We start from the raw sequence: 17,802 nt of genomic DNA, 5'->3' as shown, positions 1-17,802 counted from the left end.
TTTTTTTTACACTTACATATTTTAGTTTTGTTAATTTACATTTTTTGAGAATTTCATACACCACGAATACTGTATTTCCATCAATTCCACAATCCCTCTCCCCCCTCCAACTTCTTGTGTCCCCCATTCTTAACCTCTAAGAAAGGGAAAGCTGAATTTCAAAACCTCATGCTTCCACAATGAAGAAGTACCTTTTAATTGGGTTAAGTTTAGATAACGTAGACCAATAATCTTCACATAAAGTGCATTTCTTATAAAAAAATTAAATGGCAAGGCACATGTCATGCATGTTTTAAGGCCGTGGGTTTTCTTTGCTTAACTAAAAGATAAAAATTGGAAACACGGTTTTGTGTGCATGTTTCACACACCTGTTGAATGCTGACTTTTACTAGACCTGTCTCTAATGATGACAGCTCTGGAAAAGACAGACACGGTCTCTGCTCTCATAGATTTGTTATGTTAGAGGCTAATGAAGTCAGATATGGAAAACGAGCTGAGTTTCTTGTGAGAGGAAAGATTCAGATAACTAATAACCAGGACAAGGTAATCTCTACAAAGATAATCTTCAAATACATATATATTTCATGAAAAGAGTTCATGAAACTTGTTTTATGTACTCGTTCAACAAGCATGCGTCCCAGCTCACTACTTTGTAGGGCACAGTAGAACATACATACACACACACACACACACACACACACACACTGATACAGAGTGATCAGTGTTATAGAGAGATGAGTGCCGAAAGAGACACAGATAGATGTTGTTGATTCTTGGGGAGCAGAGATTATGCCACCTCCGGGACTGGATGAAGAGGAAAGTGAAGGAAACTATAGGAGTGATGGAAACATCAGTAGAATTTGTTCTTCTGTCTTTCCCGTGAAAGAAACTGCACACATCAACAAGTCTTATGTACTGTGTTGAAAATACTATCAATTTGTTCCATAATAATGAAACAGTGAAGGACTCAGTTTTTATTGTTTCTTAATGATCTATCCCTACTCTACCTGTGCATGAGAACACACACACACACACAGGCCCCCCTTTTTTATCTTTAAACAGGGTGAATTTGATTTGAAAAGCAGATGCTAACAATTTTTTATATTGTCTTGCAGTCTAGTCTCAGGTTAAACTTTATTCCCCTGAATTAAGTAGGGAGTTTTTGAAATGTATTGATATGAAATTAACAAAAAACAGATTTTTCCATAGTTCAGTTTTCTGAAGGCTTGATCAAGACAGAAATAAGGTGGCAAATTTATAATGAGCCTAAAGACTTTTATATAAAATTCATATGCAGTCCACAATAATTATAACTAATTATGTAATTTATAGTACATATAATGTATACACTCTTGATTTACAGTAATTATTCATACATTTATTTAAAAAAATAAGCTACAGTTCAAATACTTTTAACACTATTTGATTGCTTAACATTCACAGAACAAATACCCCAGTGTGCATGCTGTATTTTTAAGATGCACAGGAATTTAAAATGAAAAGCTGCTCCAGGAAATGAAAACTCAGACACCATTGCATTATCCTGATAACCCTTCCAGGGCTCCAGGAAGCATAGATGTTTGAATTGTGTGCAGTTAAGCCAGAACTCACGGATCATTTAACTTCCTCATAGTTTCAAAGTCAAAATTAAATCTTCCAATAAAAACATAATGAAAATATTGAGCATGCCATATTAGATAAGATTACCCCAAACAAAAAGGCAAAGGGGAAATTACTCCAGAGCAAACTTCAGGCCTATTGAAGGGGCAGTGAGGTGCCCCTTGGTGACATGCATGTATGCCTGCTCTCTTCACAGTCCGTGACTTAATTGGTAAAGTTGGTTGATATCTTTAGGAAATATGGATTATTTTCAGATTTTACAGTGTATTTCTCTTGCAGTTTCTCTGTTTTGGTTGATAGATTTTTGTTTGTTTTTCATGAGATGGCATTAAGGCAAGCATCCTACCATGCTTCTACTTTGTCAGGCTTTCCCTCACTTTCTTCTGTGAACTCTTACTCTCCCCTTGCCTTGTCACACCGTCCTTCCTTTTGCTGGCCTTTGGCTTTATTTTTTAGCAGCTGGTCTCACTTCCTGTGGACTTTGGCTTCTGCAGGCCTTGATGAGATGCCTTCTGGCAGGCCATGGTGAGAGGCCTTCTGTGGGTCTTGGTCACCGGTGGCCTTCTGTGGGTCTTGATGAGAGGCCTTCTATGACATGCTTTCGACTCTCTTTGCTGGTGAGTTCTTGGGTCGCTTCCATCAGAGGTCTAGAAATTTGAGCAGGGAGAAAGCCGTGTGCACACTGAATCAGCATCTTTTACATGAACGGCATGAGTCAAGGTTGTGTCATCTTTCTCGTGTTCCCTAGAGTCTCTGTGCCGACTCAGGTATCTTCAAACTCATTTAGAAAGCAAACCCAAAAGGACAAATTGAGATGAATACCATTTTGATTAGAACACTGGGATATTTAATTATAGGAAGTATGTGCATAAGGCTTTTTATCCCAAGTATGATATTTACTGCAAAAATTATAATACACTGAGATAGTTTCCAAAGTGGCCTTGTAGGAATGAGTGTCAGGATAGAGTGAAAGTTGTAGACTCCATATTCAACTCTGTTTAAATGATAGGGTTGGGAACTACTGCCCTTGGGATGTCTGGGCCACTTTCTATGTGGTGGTGATTTCTGACATTGGGATTCTCTGCAGAGAATCTTTCCTGAAGGATTCCCTCAACACCCCCACCCCCATCCTCATTTGAAAATCTGCACAGAGGGAATCAGATGTAGCCCATAACATCTTTTAACACCCTCTTGTGTATATGGAAAGTTCCTGCCTAGGCTAAAAATGTCTAGGAAGAAAATAACTTGAGTTTAACTCTGCCCTGGGCTTTATATTTAAAAAGCTAAGATAAGATCTTCGCTAAAATCCTTCTTTACATGTAGAATAATTTTAGTCCTCCTGATTGATGCTATCCTGTAGAAGTTTAGAGCATATGATTTTTGTGATCTGTCTCTCTCCTTCCTTCTTTCCTTCCTTCCCTTCCTCCCTCTTTCTCTTCTTCCCTCTCTCTCTTCCTTCTGTTTTTCAGTGCTGGAAACCAAATCCAGGACTTCATACATGCTGGGCAAGTGCTCTACTGCTGAGCTACACCCGCAGCCCAAGAGAGTATATATTATCTTAACTTCTGGGGAAACACCATTTTCAGTTGCTGTTCTACAGCTTAAAGACCTACAGCTAGTGGTGGTCTCTTAAGCTATCTATAAACCTGGTCAGCTGTCCTGAAAGTAGTCTGTGCTCTTCTGTAAAGAGCTGGCTTTTGGGATACCTGGCCAGTGACATAACAGAAGGCAGAATTTGTTCCACCCCACACTCTTAATTGTGGTTGTAAACTGTGGAGACAACACAAAGTTTTCTTTACCTGTTTTTAGTTGTGAAACAATTCTAGTGTCCTCTTATTTGTGGTAAATTATCTAAATTTAACAAATGTTAAATTTTAGAAATAGAATTTTAGAGTATAAATTAAAACAAAAATGAAGATAAGAGAAATGAGAGAGGCAGGTGTGAGTGGTGGCCTGGCCTTGTCTCCACCCAATGCAGACACTTTCCTTAGTTCAATTTATTATCATTCAAAAAATAGCTTTTCATTTCATACAACCTAAAATAGCTTATGAGATAATTTGCTTTGGAGTATTCAAATCAAATTCCCTATGAACCTGAAATCTCTTTGCTTCTGTAAATAATAAAAATTATTGGGATAAATAACTTGTTTAATTGAAATATGAATATCTCTGTGTGGAAATACAGGTTGATTTTTCCCCCCTTTCTATTATAGTGTTTCTCAGACCCCAGAGAAATTTGGAATCTATAGACCCACAGTTTACAATTCGGAGGAAGATGGAGCAAATGAGAGAAGAGAAAGAAGTGGTGGAGCAGCTCCGTGAGGTACCCGGGAATAGCTGTGGTTAAGTCGTATCATGCAGGGCTGCAGCAGCATTCTAGATTTTTTAAAAAGCAGCCTTGCAGACAATCCCAGTTGCAGTTCTAGCTAGGCTGCTTACTGTTTGATATCGGGCAAGTCACTTAACAGCCTTGAGTTCAGTTTCTCTTGGCATTAAAAACCCTTAAGTGCAGTTTGTGAAGACAATATGGATACTATATGCATACATATAAATTATAGCATTATAGCCGGGTGTGGAAGTGCATGCCTTTAGTCCCAGCACTCAGGAGGCAGAGGCAGGCAGATCTGTATGAGTTCAAGGTCAGCCTGGTCCACATAGTGAGTTCCAGGCCAGCTGGGGCTACAAAGAGTCCCTGTCTAAAAAAAAAAAAAAAATCACAGCATTATTTCAGTTCTGGTATACTGTAAAACAATGCCTGTCACATATTTGCTTAATAATAATATGTCATTAATTTAAAAGGGTTATTTATAGTTTTCCAAACTTTGTATTCCAAACTAGTCAGAGCTTTTGAATCAGTCCTGTAACAAGCAAACCATGTGAATTCTTACTGAAAATGAAGTCTTGCCCTGGATGCCATCAGTGATTTTCAGCTTAGTAGTGTCAGAGACTGGAACTGTCTGGTTCATTGTGCTGTGGCACAGTGAAGTTGCTTATGTATCCCCGAGGCTTTTTTGTCTGTATAGGAAAATACTGCATGTGTATATGGAAGTAACAGTGCAAGGTTCCTTTGCTGAGGAAGAAACTGATTGTTAAAGACAGCCTGTGAGTTCCTCACATTCAAAGAGAAATCCCATGACTGCGACCTCAGGGAGGATACAGAGTCTGTGTTAAAGTATCTCCTTTTTCTGACAGATGGTTGTTGGCCACCACCTATTGGTAGGCAGTGTTCTACAGATTGATATGACACTTACAGGCTATCCTAAAGAAATAGTAAAAGAAATATGCTGTTTCAAATAATAGTGAATTTAGCAAAGGAGCAGTAAATCCTCTAAATAAAAGTTAAATTGAGGCTGGAGAGATGGGCTCAGTGGCTAAGAGGTTCCCAGTACTTCCCAGAACCCATGTAACATCCTTAATCCAGTCCTAGGAGATCCCATCCCTCTTTTGGCCTCTGCAGGCATTGCATGACATAGGTGTGTTTAACATGCAGGCAAAGCACTCATACACATAAAATAAAGACAAATAAAAATTAATTAGTTAATAAAGGGTAGATCACCATCTTTATTACTGAAGGCGACACATTATAAATGGTGTAGCAGGTTGTTAGGAGGAACAAATTGTAAAAGAACAGTCCCTTACCAACTCATGCTGGCAGATTCAGCAAGCATGAGGGAGGGAAAAGTTGATTCCTTCACCCAGCCCATTTGGGTGTGGACTTGAAAGATAACAAAGTACAACATAAATCTCCAAAAGAAACATCCTATGGCTGGAGAGAGAGCACAGAGGTTAAGAACACCAGATACTCTTGCAGAGGACCCTGGTTAGGTTCCCAGCACCCACATGATGGATAAAAAAGTAACTCCAGTTCCAGGGGCTCCCTCACCCTCTTCTGGCCTCTACAGGCACTGTACACATGTGATGCATTCACATACATGTAGGCAAAACACTCATGTACATAAATAAAATAATAAAAAGTAGCATCCTATATTTTTATCCTAAACTTGAGCCATATTGATGATTTATGTTTTAATTTAATGATGTAGAATTAGAGACAGAATATCTTACAAAATTAGGTGTTTGAGACTGGGGAGATGATGTAAATGCTTGCCACACAAGCATGAGGAACTGAGTTCAATCTCTAAAACCCACGTAAAAAACTGGGTGTGTGCCAGGCATGGTGGCATACACCTTTAATCCCAGCACTGGAGAGGCAGAGGGAGGCTGATCTCTGTGAGACTGAGGCCAGCCTGCTCTACATAACGAGTTCTAGGCCAGGGAGACCCTGTCTCACAAAGCAAACAAAAAAAAAAAGAGTTGGGTGTGGTGGTAAGCAACTGTAGTTCCAGCTCGGGGTGGGGGGTGGGGGCGGCAGGGACAAGTGAATCTGTTAGGCTGGCTGGCTCGCAGAATCAGTGAAAGCCAGGTAAAAGAGATCCTGTCTCAAAAAATAAGTGGAGAGTGCTAGGGACAACACCTGAAGTAGACCTCTGACATTTACACACACACACATATACACACACACACCCTACCCCTGCTTACAAACATGGGATGCGTTCAACCCCCTACACTCCCTGCTGAAAGATGTCTGAGAGGAGCAGGTAAAGGCCCTTGCTGCCAGACTGATGACCTGAGTTTGATCCTTAGGACACATGATGGTAGAGACAACTCCCACAAGTTGTCCTCTGACCTCCACAAGTCACTATGCACATGAGTACCTGTACACACACATACACACACACACACACACACACACACACACACACACACACACACAAATTACGTTTCTACACACAGGACAGTTCTGAGAGATTTATGTAGCCCTATTATATGTACTTCTTCTCATGGGATTTTTGTTGTTGTTTTTCTTTATTGCAAATCACTAAATTAAGCCTTCCGTTCATAGCTATTATCCAGTTAAAAAGAGCTTCTTCTGCAAAGCAGAAACTTTTATTAGGGTTTAAAGTTGATTTCAGTACTTCTGCTTGCCAGAAGTGGAATGCACATGCCTCTATCTGTTCCTCCTACTAAACACATCTACTCAAGCTAAGTACCCTGCCAAGGGCAGGAGAAGGCAGGTTGCCTCTAGTCCTTGGAACTTAAGGCATGATATGGTGATGATCACTGTGGGTTTTCTTTCCACCTCACATATCTTTGGAGCCAAAGGAGCTAGAGACACCAATGGACACATTTATCTTTACTCTGTGTGTACATTTGTGCATGCTTGTCTGTATGAGCACCATGTGCATACAGTGACTGCGAAGGCCAGAAGAGGATGTCAGATTTCCTGAAACTAGAATTACAGATGGTTGTAAGCTGCCCTATGTAGGTGCTGGGAACTGAACCCAGGCCCTCTGCAAGAGCAGCAAGGGCTGTTAATGACTGAGCCATCTCTCCAGCCCCAGGACATAGATATTTTTTTAAAGAAAATTTCTACTGAAAGCCCACATCCTCTAGCCAAACAACTAGGAAATGGATAATCTAGCAAGACAGAAAACTTTTAGATAATTGTGGCACTGCTCCAACTAAACACCACAGCAAGGAAGCTGGTTTCACCATTGCTACTGTGACAGCAGAGGCTGAGTCAGGAAGCTAGACTCTATCCCACTAGAGTGGTATCAGAGAAGCTGAGACAGAAGCCAGAAATTCATCCCGCCACTAGTATGGAGCCTGTCTGCTCCCACAGTGCCCGTGGAGACTTGCGTAGAGCCTGGGCTCCCACTCCATGCAGCCAGAAGACATCTACTGTCCTGTCCCCTACCCTGGGACCAAGCAGAAATCCTAGACTTCTACATTCATCTGGCTTTTATTAGATGGGAGTCCCCCTTTCTGCACCAGGGCAATGTTCATAAATACACGTAGCTACAACAGAGTTTCAAGTAAGACCCAGAGTCTTATAACATAGTATGAAAAAGCCCAGGTTTCAGTTGAGAAATCACTCACCACATCAAGAACCAGGAGCACTATAAAGCAAATGCGAAAATGAGAGTCCACAGATGACCACTCTGACCTAGCAAGGATGTTAAAACTAATCTGAAAAAAAAACTGGAGAAGTAGCAGGAAAGGCCCTGGGTTTGACCCCAACACTGCAAGAAAGAAAAAAGAAGCCTAGAATTATGTGACAGATTTTCAAGTAGCTACAATGAAGACAGAGACACAGTGACCAATGACTAGCACAGTAACAGGAGAGACAGCGTTACAGTACAGGAGCAAAGAATTAGAAAATGTCAACAAGGAAACAGCTGTATATAAAGAAGAACTAGATGGAAATTGAGAACTGCAAGAGACCTTGTCCCAAATGCGAAACCCAGTGGTTGGTGCCACAGAGGAACAGAAATGACAATGGAAAGATGTGGAATGACAAGGGTAATAGAAAGGATTTTATCTGAGCAGCTGAGAGAAAGCAGATTGAACATGATGAACAGAGCCTGAGGGCACTGTGGGGGTAGAACACGTGATCTAAACTTATATCTAGAGAGTTCTAGAACAAAGAAAGGTAGAAGGAGGACAGTGGGTGCAGGTTAGGAGGACAGTGGGTGCAGCCAAATAGGGCAGCCTGAGTTTGCAGATGGCATATGAAACCTCTCTGCATGGTTTCCTAATTATGTGTATCTGTGTGTCTTTGTCCTAGTTTGGCTTCCTGTTGCTGTAATAAAACGTTGACCAAAAGCAACTTGGAGGGGACAGGGTTTTTTGGCTTATACTTCCACATCATGCCCCATCACTGAGGGACCTCAGGGCAGGAAGCTGGAGGCAGGAACTGAAGCAGAGACTACGGAGGAATGCTGCTTACTGGCTTGCAACCCTGGCTTGCTCAGCTCCCTTTCTTATATGACCCAGCCCACCTGCCCAGGGTTGGCATTGCCCACAGTGGGCTGGGCACCCCCACATCAGTTAGCAGTTAATAAAATGCCTCACAGACATGCAGACAGGTCGATGCAAAGGAGGAAATTCCTCAGCTGAAGGTCCCTTTTGCCAGGTGAATCAAGTTTAGATAAAGTTGACAAAAATTAACCAGCACAGTGTGAGTGTGAATATGTACACATAAGTGCAATCCATGAGGGTCAGGAGAAGATATCAGATCCTCTGGGACTGGAGTTACAGGCACTTGTGAGCTGCCTGCACATGGGTCCTGGAGACTGAACTTCAGTCCTCTGGAAGAGCAGTGCTTGTCTTACCCATGAGCCATTGCTTCTGCTCCTCAAGTTTAATTTTAAAAATAAGGACAATAATTAACTTCTCAACTACAACAAGGTAAAAGAGGAAAGCTTCCCTTACTTTCCTTTGTACCCCCATGCAACCTGTCGGAGCCAGTCAAGTTTGGTTTTTATTTATCAGTTCATTATGTTTTTATAGTCTCATAGCCAAGGCTGAGAAAATATTCAACTTAAGAAGTTCAAACTGGATATGGTGACACATGCCTGAAATCATCCTTAGCTACACGGGGAGTTTGACACAAGACCCTGTCTTGAAAACAAACAAAAAAATGATTTCTCTATATGTTATTTTAATTGAAGCATTTCAATTCAGTGGAGGCCAGGAGAAGACATCAGATCCCCTGGGGCTGGAGAACATAACTGAATCTGTTCTTCTACAGAGGAAGGTTTTGTTTACATTGTTTGAAAACATTTAACTCAAGTCAGCATTTCGCGGACGTCCTCTGTGTATATGTGGGTGCACGTACATGTGTACACGTGTATACAGAGGCCAGAGGATCACTTTAGGTGTTATTCCTCAGGTGTCATTTACCATTTTGTTTTTGAGACAGGGTCTCTTACTGGCCTGGAACTTGCTGAGTATGCTAGGCTGACTGGCTAGGGAGCCCTAGGAATCCTGTCTTTGTTAGTGCTGGGATTATAAGCATATACTACCATGCCAGACTTTTTCTTTTAAACTGTAGGTGCTAGGATTGAACTCAAGTCTTTGTAATCACTTTAATGTTTGAGTCATCTCCCAGCTCCAGATATGCTTATCTTTGTCCCCTTTCTGAGAATACACTTTAGTTCATAAATACTTATAACCGCAGCATCTGGCTCCTCTGTTTCTCTCCCCACCTCCCAGAGCATTGAGATGAGGCTGAAGGTAACATTGCATGAAGACCTGGGGGCAGCGCTCATGGATGGAGTGGTGCTCTGCCACCTGGCCAATCACATCCGCCCACGGTCTGTCGCCAGCATCCATGTCCCCTCACCTGCGGTTGTAAGTACTGCCCTGGAAGGGAAAACTGACCAAACAGGGTCTTTTTTGGACAGAACTTTTCTGTTGGGCCCAAAACAACTAGAAAGAGAGAACAAAGGGAAGGGTCTGAGGAAATAGCATTTTCACTAATGGGAAAATATTTAAAACCTGGTATGGAAAAGACAGTAACTATCTCAAATGTGAATTTAAAGACATTACCAATTGATATGCTAGTTATAAGACCATAAGAGATAAAAATTCATTTCTCATATAGGGTTATTTTAAAAGTTAAATGCCTTCTCAGAAAGCTATTGGATTGGCATCTTCTAAGTGAACTGTCTCTCTTTCTCAATAAGGTGTCCCTGTGTATTCACTATGTATCCTAAGCTGGCCCTGAACTTACCTCCTGCCTCAACCTCCCCAGTGCTGGGATTACTGGTTGGAATCTCTTTGTATTTATCACTGGGGACTTAGAAAAGCTTATGAAGATACGTCATCTGTGGAAAATATCATTAATAGCCTGTCAGCCAGAAGTCAGTCACCTAGTCCTTCTTGCCCCTTGCCTACTTCTTTCCCTTTCTTCCTTTGCCAAGGATCCAACCACAGGGCCACAGTCTGATAAGCAAGTGCTCCCCTACTGAGCTACATACACCCTAGAAATCACAGAGTCTCTTACAGACCAGAGACCCTAAGAGTCGGAGAATCAGAGATATATACTCTTGTCTTTGAAGCCGAGAGAGGGTTTAAACAAACAAGAGTAGAAAGAGTTTGTACCCACAGATTTGCTGTGTTAGGGAAAGTTACAGAGTTCAGGAGCTAAGAATGTAAGGTTGGATTAAAATTCCAGATCTATTTCTAAAGCCATAAGACTTTGAGCAAGTTGCATCCTCTCTTTAGCATGATTTTCTCTTCCATATGATAGACCTGTTCTTGTGAAGATGACATGAGGTACTAGACAGACTAGACATTGCTGACATCTGTGTTTATATATAGCAGACTTTCAGAAGCAGAGCTACTAATCTCAAGGCATAATTCTGACCATGTAATCAGTATGTTGGGAGGCCGCTTGTGTGAAGCCTCCCTTCCTCCCCCAGAAGACCTTGTGAAGGCCTTGTTTATCCGACTTTCCTTTCTGTTGGCAGCAGAAAGATTAGCTGATGATCCCATTTCAGCTGTTAGTGCCTTTCCTATAATATCAATCTGTTTTTTTTTCCTTTCCAAAGTTGAACCACTTTTTTGCCCCAGAAACAAGATAAAGGGGAGACCAGTATGGCTTCTCTTTGAAATCTGCCTCTAGCAACCTTAACATAGAACAGTGAGTTCCAGTCTGATAATAGACTGTAGAACTCACCAGTATCTTCTTGTTGTTGTTAAGACATTTTTATCTTTTGATTATATATGCTTATGTGTGTCTATGTGCACATGTGTGCAGGTGCCTGTGGAGGCCAGAAGAGGGAGTCAGATCTCTTGGAGCTAGAGTTCAAGGCCTGATATGGGCACTAAACCCAGGTCCCCTGAGGGCAGTGTACGCTCTTAACCGCTGAACCATCTCTCCAGCCCCTCACCAGTATCTTTTATGGTTAGATTCCAAACTGACAAAGTCATCTGAGCAGTGTGCCACACTGTCACTGGATTTCTCAGATTCCTCTGTCTGTAACTGGAATGTGCACTGTGATCATGCAGGGTGTTAGAGGACATTAAGAATCAGGAGCCTGTACACTTTGTTATTTTACTAGAAAAAATGTTGTACATTTAAAGAAATGTTTTCATTTTCTCTACTTCCTTTTTAAATAAATTTTTCTTAATTGGAAAATAGAGCTTGGTTGAAGAAAATAACAGAAAACAGGAAAAATAAGTGATCCTTTTCCTACCATCAAAAGAGGAAATACATTTGTGTTTTTAATGTGTTCCTCTCATACACTATTTAGTAGTATTTAAAGTTTATGAAAGTCCAGATTTTCTGTGTTATTAACATTTTTCCTAAATTTCCAATTTACCAATTGTGCTATTGTGTTATAGGTTTCTGTTTAGAAGTGCAGTTTGCTTCTAAATGTCCCCTTACCGGAAATTCTTCTGTGAGCTTCTTGGAGTATTTTTCTTATTACATGTTTATTTATCCTGTGTGTGTCTATATAGACACGCATTTGCCATAGCATGTGTGTGGAGGTCAGAGGACAACTTGTAAGAATCAGTTCTCCTCTCTCATCATGTGGGTCCGGGGTCTGAACTCAAATCATTGGGCATGGTGGCAGGTACCTTTGCCTGCTGAGCCATATTGCTGGCCTCGAAATGGTTTTTGATGGACCCAGCCCTGCTATAGCGATAGAACCTGCACCCATGGTACCTGTTACCCTCCCCTCCACAGCTCAACCACTGTTTTCTACTGCCTCAGTGTTTACAGGAGGTGAACTTTCCTTGACTCCTTAGACCTGGGTTTCCTTGTCTTTTTTTTCTTATAGCACACACACCACCATTAGGAACTACCCTGTGTTATTACATAGCTTCTTTCAACCTGTTAATGTTTCCAACTAAACTGGAGTCAAGTGGCCATAAAGTTTATGTCTTTTGATTCTACCATTGTGTCGTTAGCACTAAATATAGCATGTGGCACAGAATACACAATAAATACAGTTGTGTCTCCACTGTCATTGATGACGAGGATTCCTGTCCTTTCAATATTACTACCATCATTAAGTTTTCTGATTTTTCATTCATGAGTTTAATGTGCATTGAAAATTTTTTTGATTTATTTTTACTTTATATGAGTGTTATGCCTACATATATCTAAGTTCACCCATGTTGTGCAGTGCCCAGAGAAGACAGAGGAAGGTGTTAGATCCCCTGGAACTAGAGTTGCAGATGGTTGTTAGCTACCACATGGGCACTGGGATTTGAACCTTGGTCTTCTGCAAGAGCAGCTGGTGCTCTTAACCACTGAGCTACCTCTCCAGCACCATAATGTGCATTCTTTTTTAATGCCAAGCTAAGGGAATGTAGTGTAGAGTCACTGCCATTGTCATTGTGCTGAGAATTTTCCTTGGTGGGGGTGAGTTTCTTCAGTTTTTGAGAATTTGATAAGCAAAACATAGGCATCCCAGTCAGTGTAATTAATGTGATTTTTGATGCTTTGACCAATGGTGAGGATGAACTCTTGGCCATCATCACAAATGCTTCCCTATCTAAGGCTTTAAGTGAGCTTCCTTTTCCCAAGAGGGGAAGGCATTTTTATGTTACTTGAAGAACCCGTTCCATGTACTTCTGTGATAACTGAGAACGATGTGGGGCATTACTGGGGTTTCAGAATAGCTCCTCTTGAACAATAAGTACATGAAGGAAGATTATGGACCCCCAGGATCAGAGACCAATGCTAGGTCTCCTGGTACCCCATCTGTTTCATCTAGAATCTCCTCCTCTCTGTTCCCATGTTCTTTCTGTTCTTAATGCTGGGATGTGCTTCATATAGCCATCCTACCCTAGGACATTCAGGGCAGGCAATGGCAAGACCACCCACAGCTGTGGGCTGTGTCTTCTATGGCTCATATTGAGGGGACTTCCTCTCTAGCTAAGTTGGACAGTGTTTGTTTAGTCTCTAGACTAAGTTGTTTGACATAGTAATAGGTAGCTTTACCTGCTTACTTTTCTCTGTTCACAAAATAAGGCTTTTTGTTTTTTTGTTTTTTTTTTTAAACAAACAACAACAATAAAAAACAAAGAAACAAAAAAAACAATCTTTCCACTGGAGAATTGAGGTCAGTCATATTTCTTGTTTTTCTTTTTAACATTTTTTCAATTTTTATTTTTATTTTATATGTATGAGTGTTTTGCCTGCATGTGTATAAGTATACCCATGTCGTGCAATGCTCACGGGGGCCAGAAGAAGGCACTGGATCCTGGAACTGGAGATATAGATGGTTGTTAGCTGCCATATGGGTGCTGGGAACTAAACCCAGGTCCTCTGGAAGAAGAGTCAGTACTCAACCATGGAGGCATCTCTCCAGCCCCTTGCTTTCCTTTTTAAGGGAATTAAGAGTGGAACGTTAAAATTTAGCAAGCGTTTAAAATTTACTGTGGAAAAATTATCAAGTATGATTCCAATGAATCTGTTACCCATCGCACACCTGCAGTGTCATCTGAAGAGAAGGTAATTGCAGCTGTGGAAGGCTTTGGGTTGCGTTCTGAACATATACTGTTTTTAGTGCTGTTTACCTTTTTGTTTTGTTCTGATTAAACCTTGTTTTGGTGAGGAGACAATTAAGCAGCCCGGTGAATTTAAACCTTCCATATAGACATGCATTTGTTGTTGAGGTATATTTTTAGGTGAACTAAAGGGTTATTCAACAGTTATAACCCCATAAAAACTACATGTGTATATGTATGTGTGTATGCATATATAGATGGATATACATGCCTACATAAATAAGCAAAAAACTGCATAGATATATGCTGGCATATTAGCCTTATATATATCTGTATAAACACTTATATAACTACCTATATGTGTCTGAATCTGTGTATGCATGCACACACACACACACACACACACACACACACAAACACATAGTATCTACAAGAACATGACCCAAAATATTAAGGTTTTTAATCTCTAGGTTGCTGTTTCTGGATAATTTTTATTATAATAATGTTATTTCTGTGTGTTTGCATTTCTAGCCCAAACTTAGTATGGCCAAATGCAGAAGAAATGTGGAAAATTTTTTGGAAGCCTGCCGAAAACTTGGAGTACCAGAGGTAACATCAGACTTAGTTCAAATAACCATATTTTAGTAAAAACAGTGTGAACAATTGAATAGATATAAGGCTTTATACATCTTTTTGTTGTTGTTTGACTCAATCTTTTTCAAGGAATAGCCTTGAGTAAGTTAGGTAAATTTGAATTTAAATTGTTCTATCTCAATGAAATTAAAGTGGCTTTATATAGTATGTTCAGTGATGAGGAAAAAGGGAAAATAATTTCATTAAGGTTTTGAAATAAATGTGAAACCCAAACTTTAAAAAAACCCAACTAATCAGCTAATTTAAATTAATGAGAGTCAGTAGATTCTCTAAGAGCAGAAATTGCTGAGGCTGCAAGGGACTCTCCGACCAGTTCCACAGAGTAGCTAAGTGCTGCTGATTGGAGCAGGGCTTCCTCAGCCCAGGCTGTTAGGCAGAGGCCTATGTTGCTGCTGACTGCTCGTGTTAATTCCTCTGGTTGCATTTTGAGTGTGCAAGTCAACTAATATTCACTGAAAATACAATGATTGTTATTATCACTAATGATAATGATGCATGTGGCTTTGCAGGTTGTTAACTACGTTTTGGGGGTATCCTTGTGCTGTCAGCCTGTACTGGCTGTTTTCTGCCTAATTGTACAGTTGTTACGTGTTCCTCTCCCAGGCTCATCCTCAAACAGGTGTTTGATTTGGGGACTTTTTAGAGATTTTGTTGCTCTTAGCATTAAATGACTTCAGGATTTAGGGAGTAGCTATGTGAATTAAGAAGTTTTTATCATTATGCTAAACAGAAATGAATAGAAATTATATTTCTTATGCGTTCTGTCTCTCCTATGACTCAGAGATAAAGCAAGCTTAAGAGAAAAAAACAACTACTCTTGTAAGAAATTCTGAACATGTGAATCACATATGGATGGAATTCTGCACAATGTTGTTAACGTTGACAAAGCTCTCTTTTCCTGTCCTTCTTCCTCCTCCCGTATTTCAGCTTGGGAAAGGATACAGCTTAGGGGAAGGATTCTAACATTACTTAAGGAAAAAGAAAACATTATTAAAACATTCTTAAGTCAGAGCTGTATCAATGAAAAGAGACTTAGGAATTCAGTTTTTTTAAAAATCTAATTTTTATAGAATGGCCAAAATGTCTTTGTGATCTGTTCTTCCTTCAATTCTGTTAATCTGTGCGTCCGCGTTGTCTGTGTGCATTCCATATTGCATATAAACTCTTGGCTTTAAATATGTCACTATACACTTTTCCCTAATAATTTGATTCTGTCACGGGACAGGTAGAATTCCCTTGTGTAAATCAGAACTCTTGTGCCCAGTTTCCAATGATAAACTATTTGGGTCTGTGCTACAAGCCCTGATGCGTTATGAACTCATTCTCAGCAACACTGTTTCTCCGCTTATCAATGGCACAGCATGGAATGTGAGCACCCTCACCCACTTCTGTAAGTGAAGGCTGGTAACTGAATTTCCTTTTATAGTGGAAAAAGGAAATTGAAGTTCTATAAAAATGCAGAGCAAGGTCTAAATTATGCCTCTGTCCTGGTGCTCCAGCCTGATGGGCAGCTCATAATTCCCAAGAAGGTCGGACAGTGAGTGACAGTTTTGCCAGTGTTCCAATATTTCGTTACTTCTTTTAAAAAAATTTTATTTACTTTTATGTGTATGAGTATATTGCCTGCATATATGTAAATGCACAGCATCATGCAATGCTTATGGAGGTCACAGAGGTCAGAAGAGGGGGCATCAGATTCCCTGGGAACTAGAGTTCATGCAGTTAGCCACAATGTGGGTTTTGGGACTCTAACCCAGGCCCTCTACAAGAGCAGCCAGTGTGCTCTTTGCCACTGGGCCATCTCTCCAGCCCCTATTTTTAAAGTTATAAGTGATTTGCAAGTCTACAGTCTGTGTGTCTGTGTGTCTGTTTGTGTATCTATCCTTGTGGATAATCCAATAGCATTTTACTGGTGATTAGAGTTATCAATAACTCTGTGGTCACTGCTACTGGGAAAAAAATATTTATTAACAACTAAAATTCTCTAGAGAGAATTTTGAAGTAAGGAAGGTATGCTCTAATGGAAAACTGGAAATTCCCCATTGGAGGTAATTAGCAAATCTTCCTGCTTGCTCTAAGCAGAATATTTTCATTTCACAAAATGCACGAGGGAACAGTTCGTGCAGGGAGATCACAGAATGAAACTGTGGAGTCCAATGTCTTCCTTCTTTCCTTTTCCCTTCTTGAAGTAGTTGATGTTTGCATGTGCCTGTGGCCCAGTATAACTAATGATTTATTCTAAAAAGATAATTGTATCAAAGGAATACTTGTAGAAATTCACTATCTACAATTAGATATTTAAAAACACTTGTTACCAAAAAAATATAGAGACCTTACATCATTGCATTGAACTATTTGAATAACAAAATATTTATTGGTTTCTCAGCTGTAAACATAGTTGATCCTCTCCACTCACACACACACACACACACACACACACACACACACACGATTGCATGCGCGTTCCATGAAGATCTTGAACTGTGAATTTTTAGGCTAAATTTCTAATAATAACCTGTCTATACAGACTAAAAGTGAGAGCTGTGCTCCAAGACTTTACTCATTCCCCTCAATGATCAAATCACCATTTGAACCTACAACCTAAAATCAGGGCAAGTAGTTTTCATAATTTATCAGGTTCATAGGGTTAGACATGAGCTGAGCAGATAAATTTAAATAATGTTATGCAAATGATGCAGAGGGAATAATTTTGAAATCATTCCAATTGTTATTGTTTCTTACATTTTTTAATATAATCCCAGATGTTTACAGCTAAATCCTCAGAACCAGGCTGTGGTCTGTTGAATAGCCAGGATATGTCCCCGTGCAGGATGTGGTAAGACAGCACTTCAACCCAATGAATAAATAGTAGAGGGTATGGGTGAAACTGTCCTCCAGTGGCCTGTTAAGCCCACTTCTTACAATAGGGTAGGAAAGAATGGTTCTGAGGTGGCTCCTGTGCACAAATGGCTTCTTCGGTGGACTAGATTCAGAACTGTAGGCACTGCCAGGCAGATGCTGGAGAGTCAAACTGTGTGGCTGATCTGTGTGTAAGCTTTACCTTGGTCTTGAGGACAGTGCTTAGTGGGCTGCTAAATCCTCAGGATAGATTCTATCACTCAAGATATGAACCTGGTTAGGCCTTGGATTCATGATGCTATTTATATACATCTTAGCTTCCTCTGTCATTTCTGAGTTGGCCTGGCCCTTCCTAGC

At 40.3% G+C, this 17,802-nt stretch overlaps 1 protein-coding gene across 1 annotated transcript in view; it reads left to right on the top strand.

The window, feature by feature from the left end:
* Lrch1 (leucine rich repeats and calponin homology domain containing 1) overlaps positions 1-17,802 on the top strand; it is a 206,013-nt gene that overhangs the window by 168,210 nt on the left and 20,001 nt on the right. The window contains exons 18-20 of the mRNA XM_029559249.1: positions 3,834-3,943; positions 9,679-9,816; positions 14,464-14,541. Coding sequence (XP_029415109.1) covers positions 3,834-3,943; positions 9,679-9,816; positions 14,464-14,541 — 326 coding nt within the window. The remainder of the gene's footprint in view (positions 1-3,833; positions 3,944-9,678; positions 9,817-14,463; positions 14,542-17,802) is intronic.

Source organism: Nannospalax galili, unplaced genomic scaffold (assembly GCF_000622305.1).
Source record: "Nannospalax galili isolate Female #2095 unplaced genomic scaffold, S.galili_v1.0 scaffold388, whole genome shotgun sequence".
NCBI lineage: Eukaryota > Metazoa > Chordata > Mammalia > Rodentia > Spalacidae > Nannospalax > Nannospalax galili.
Note: the sequence above shows the minus strand (reverse complement) of the source record. Positions and strands in the feature narration are given on the sequence as shown.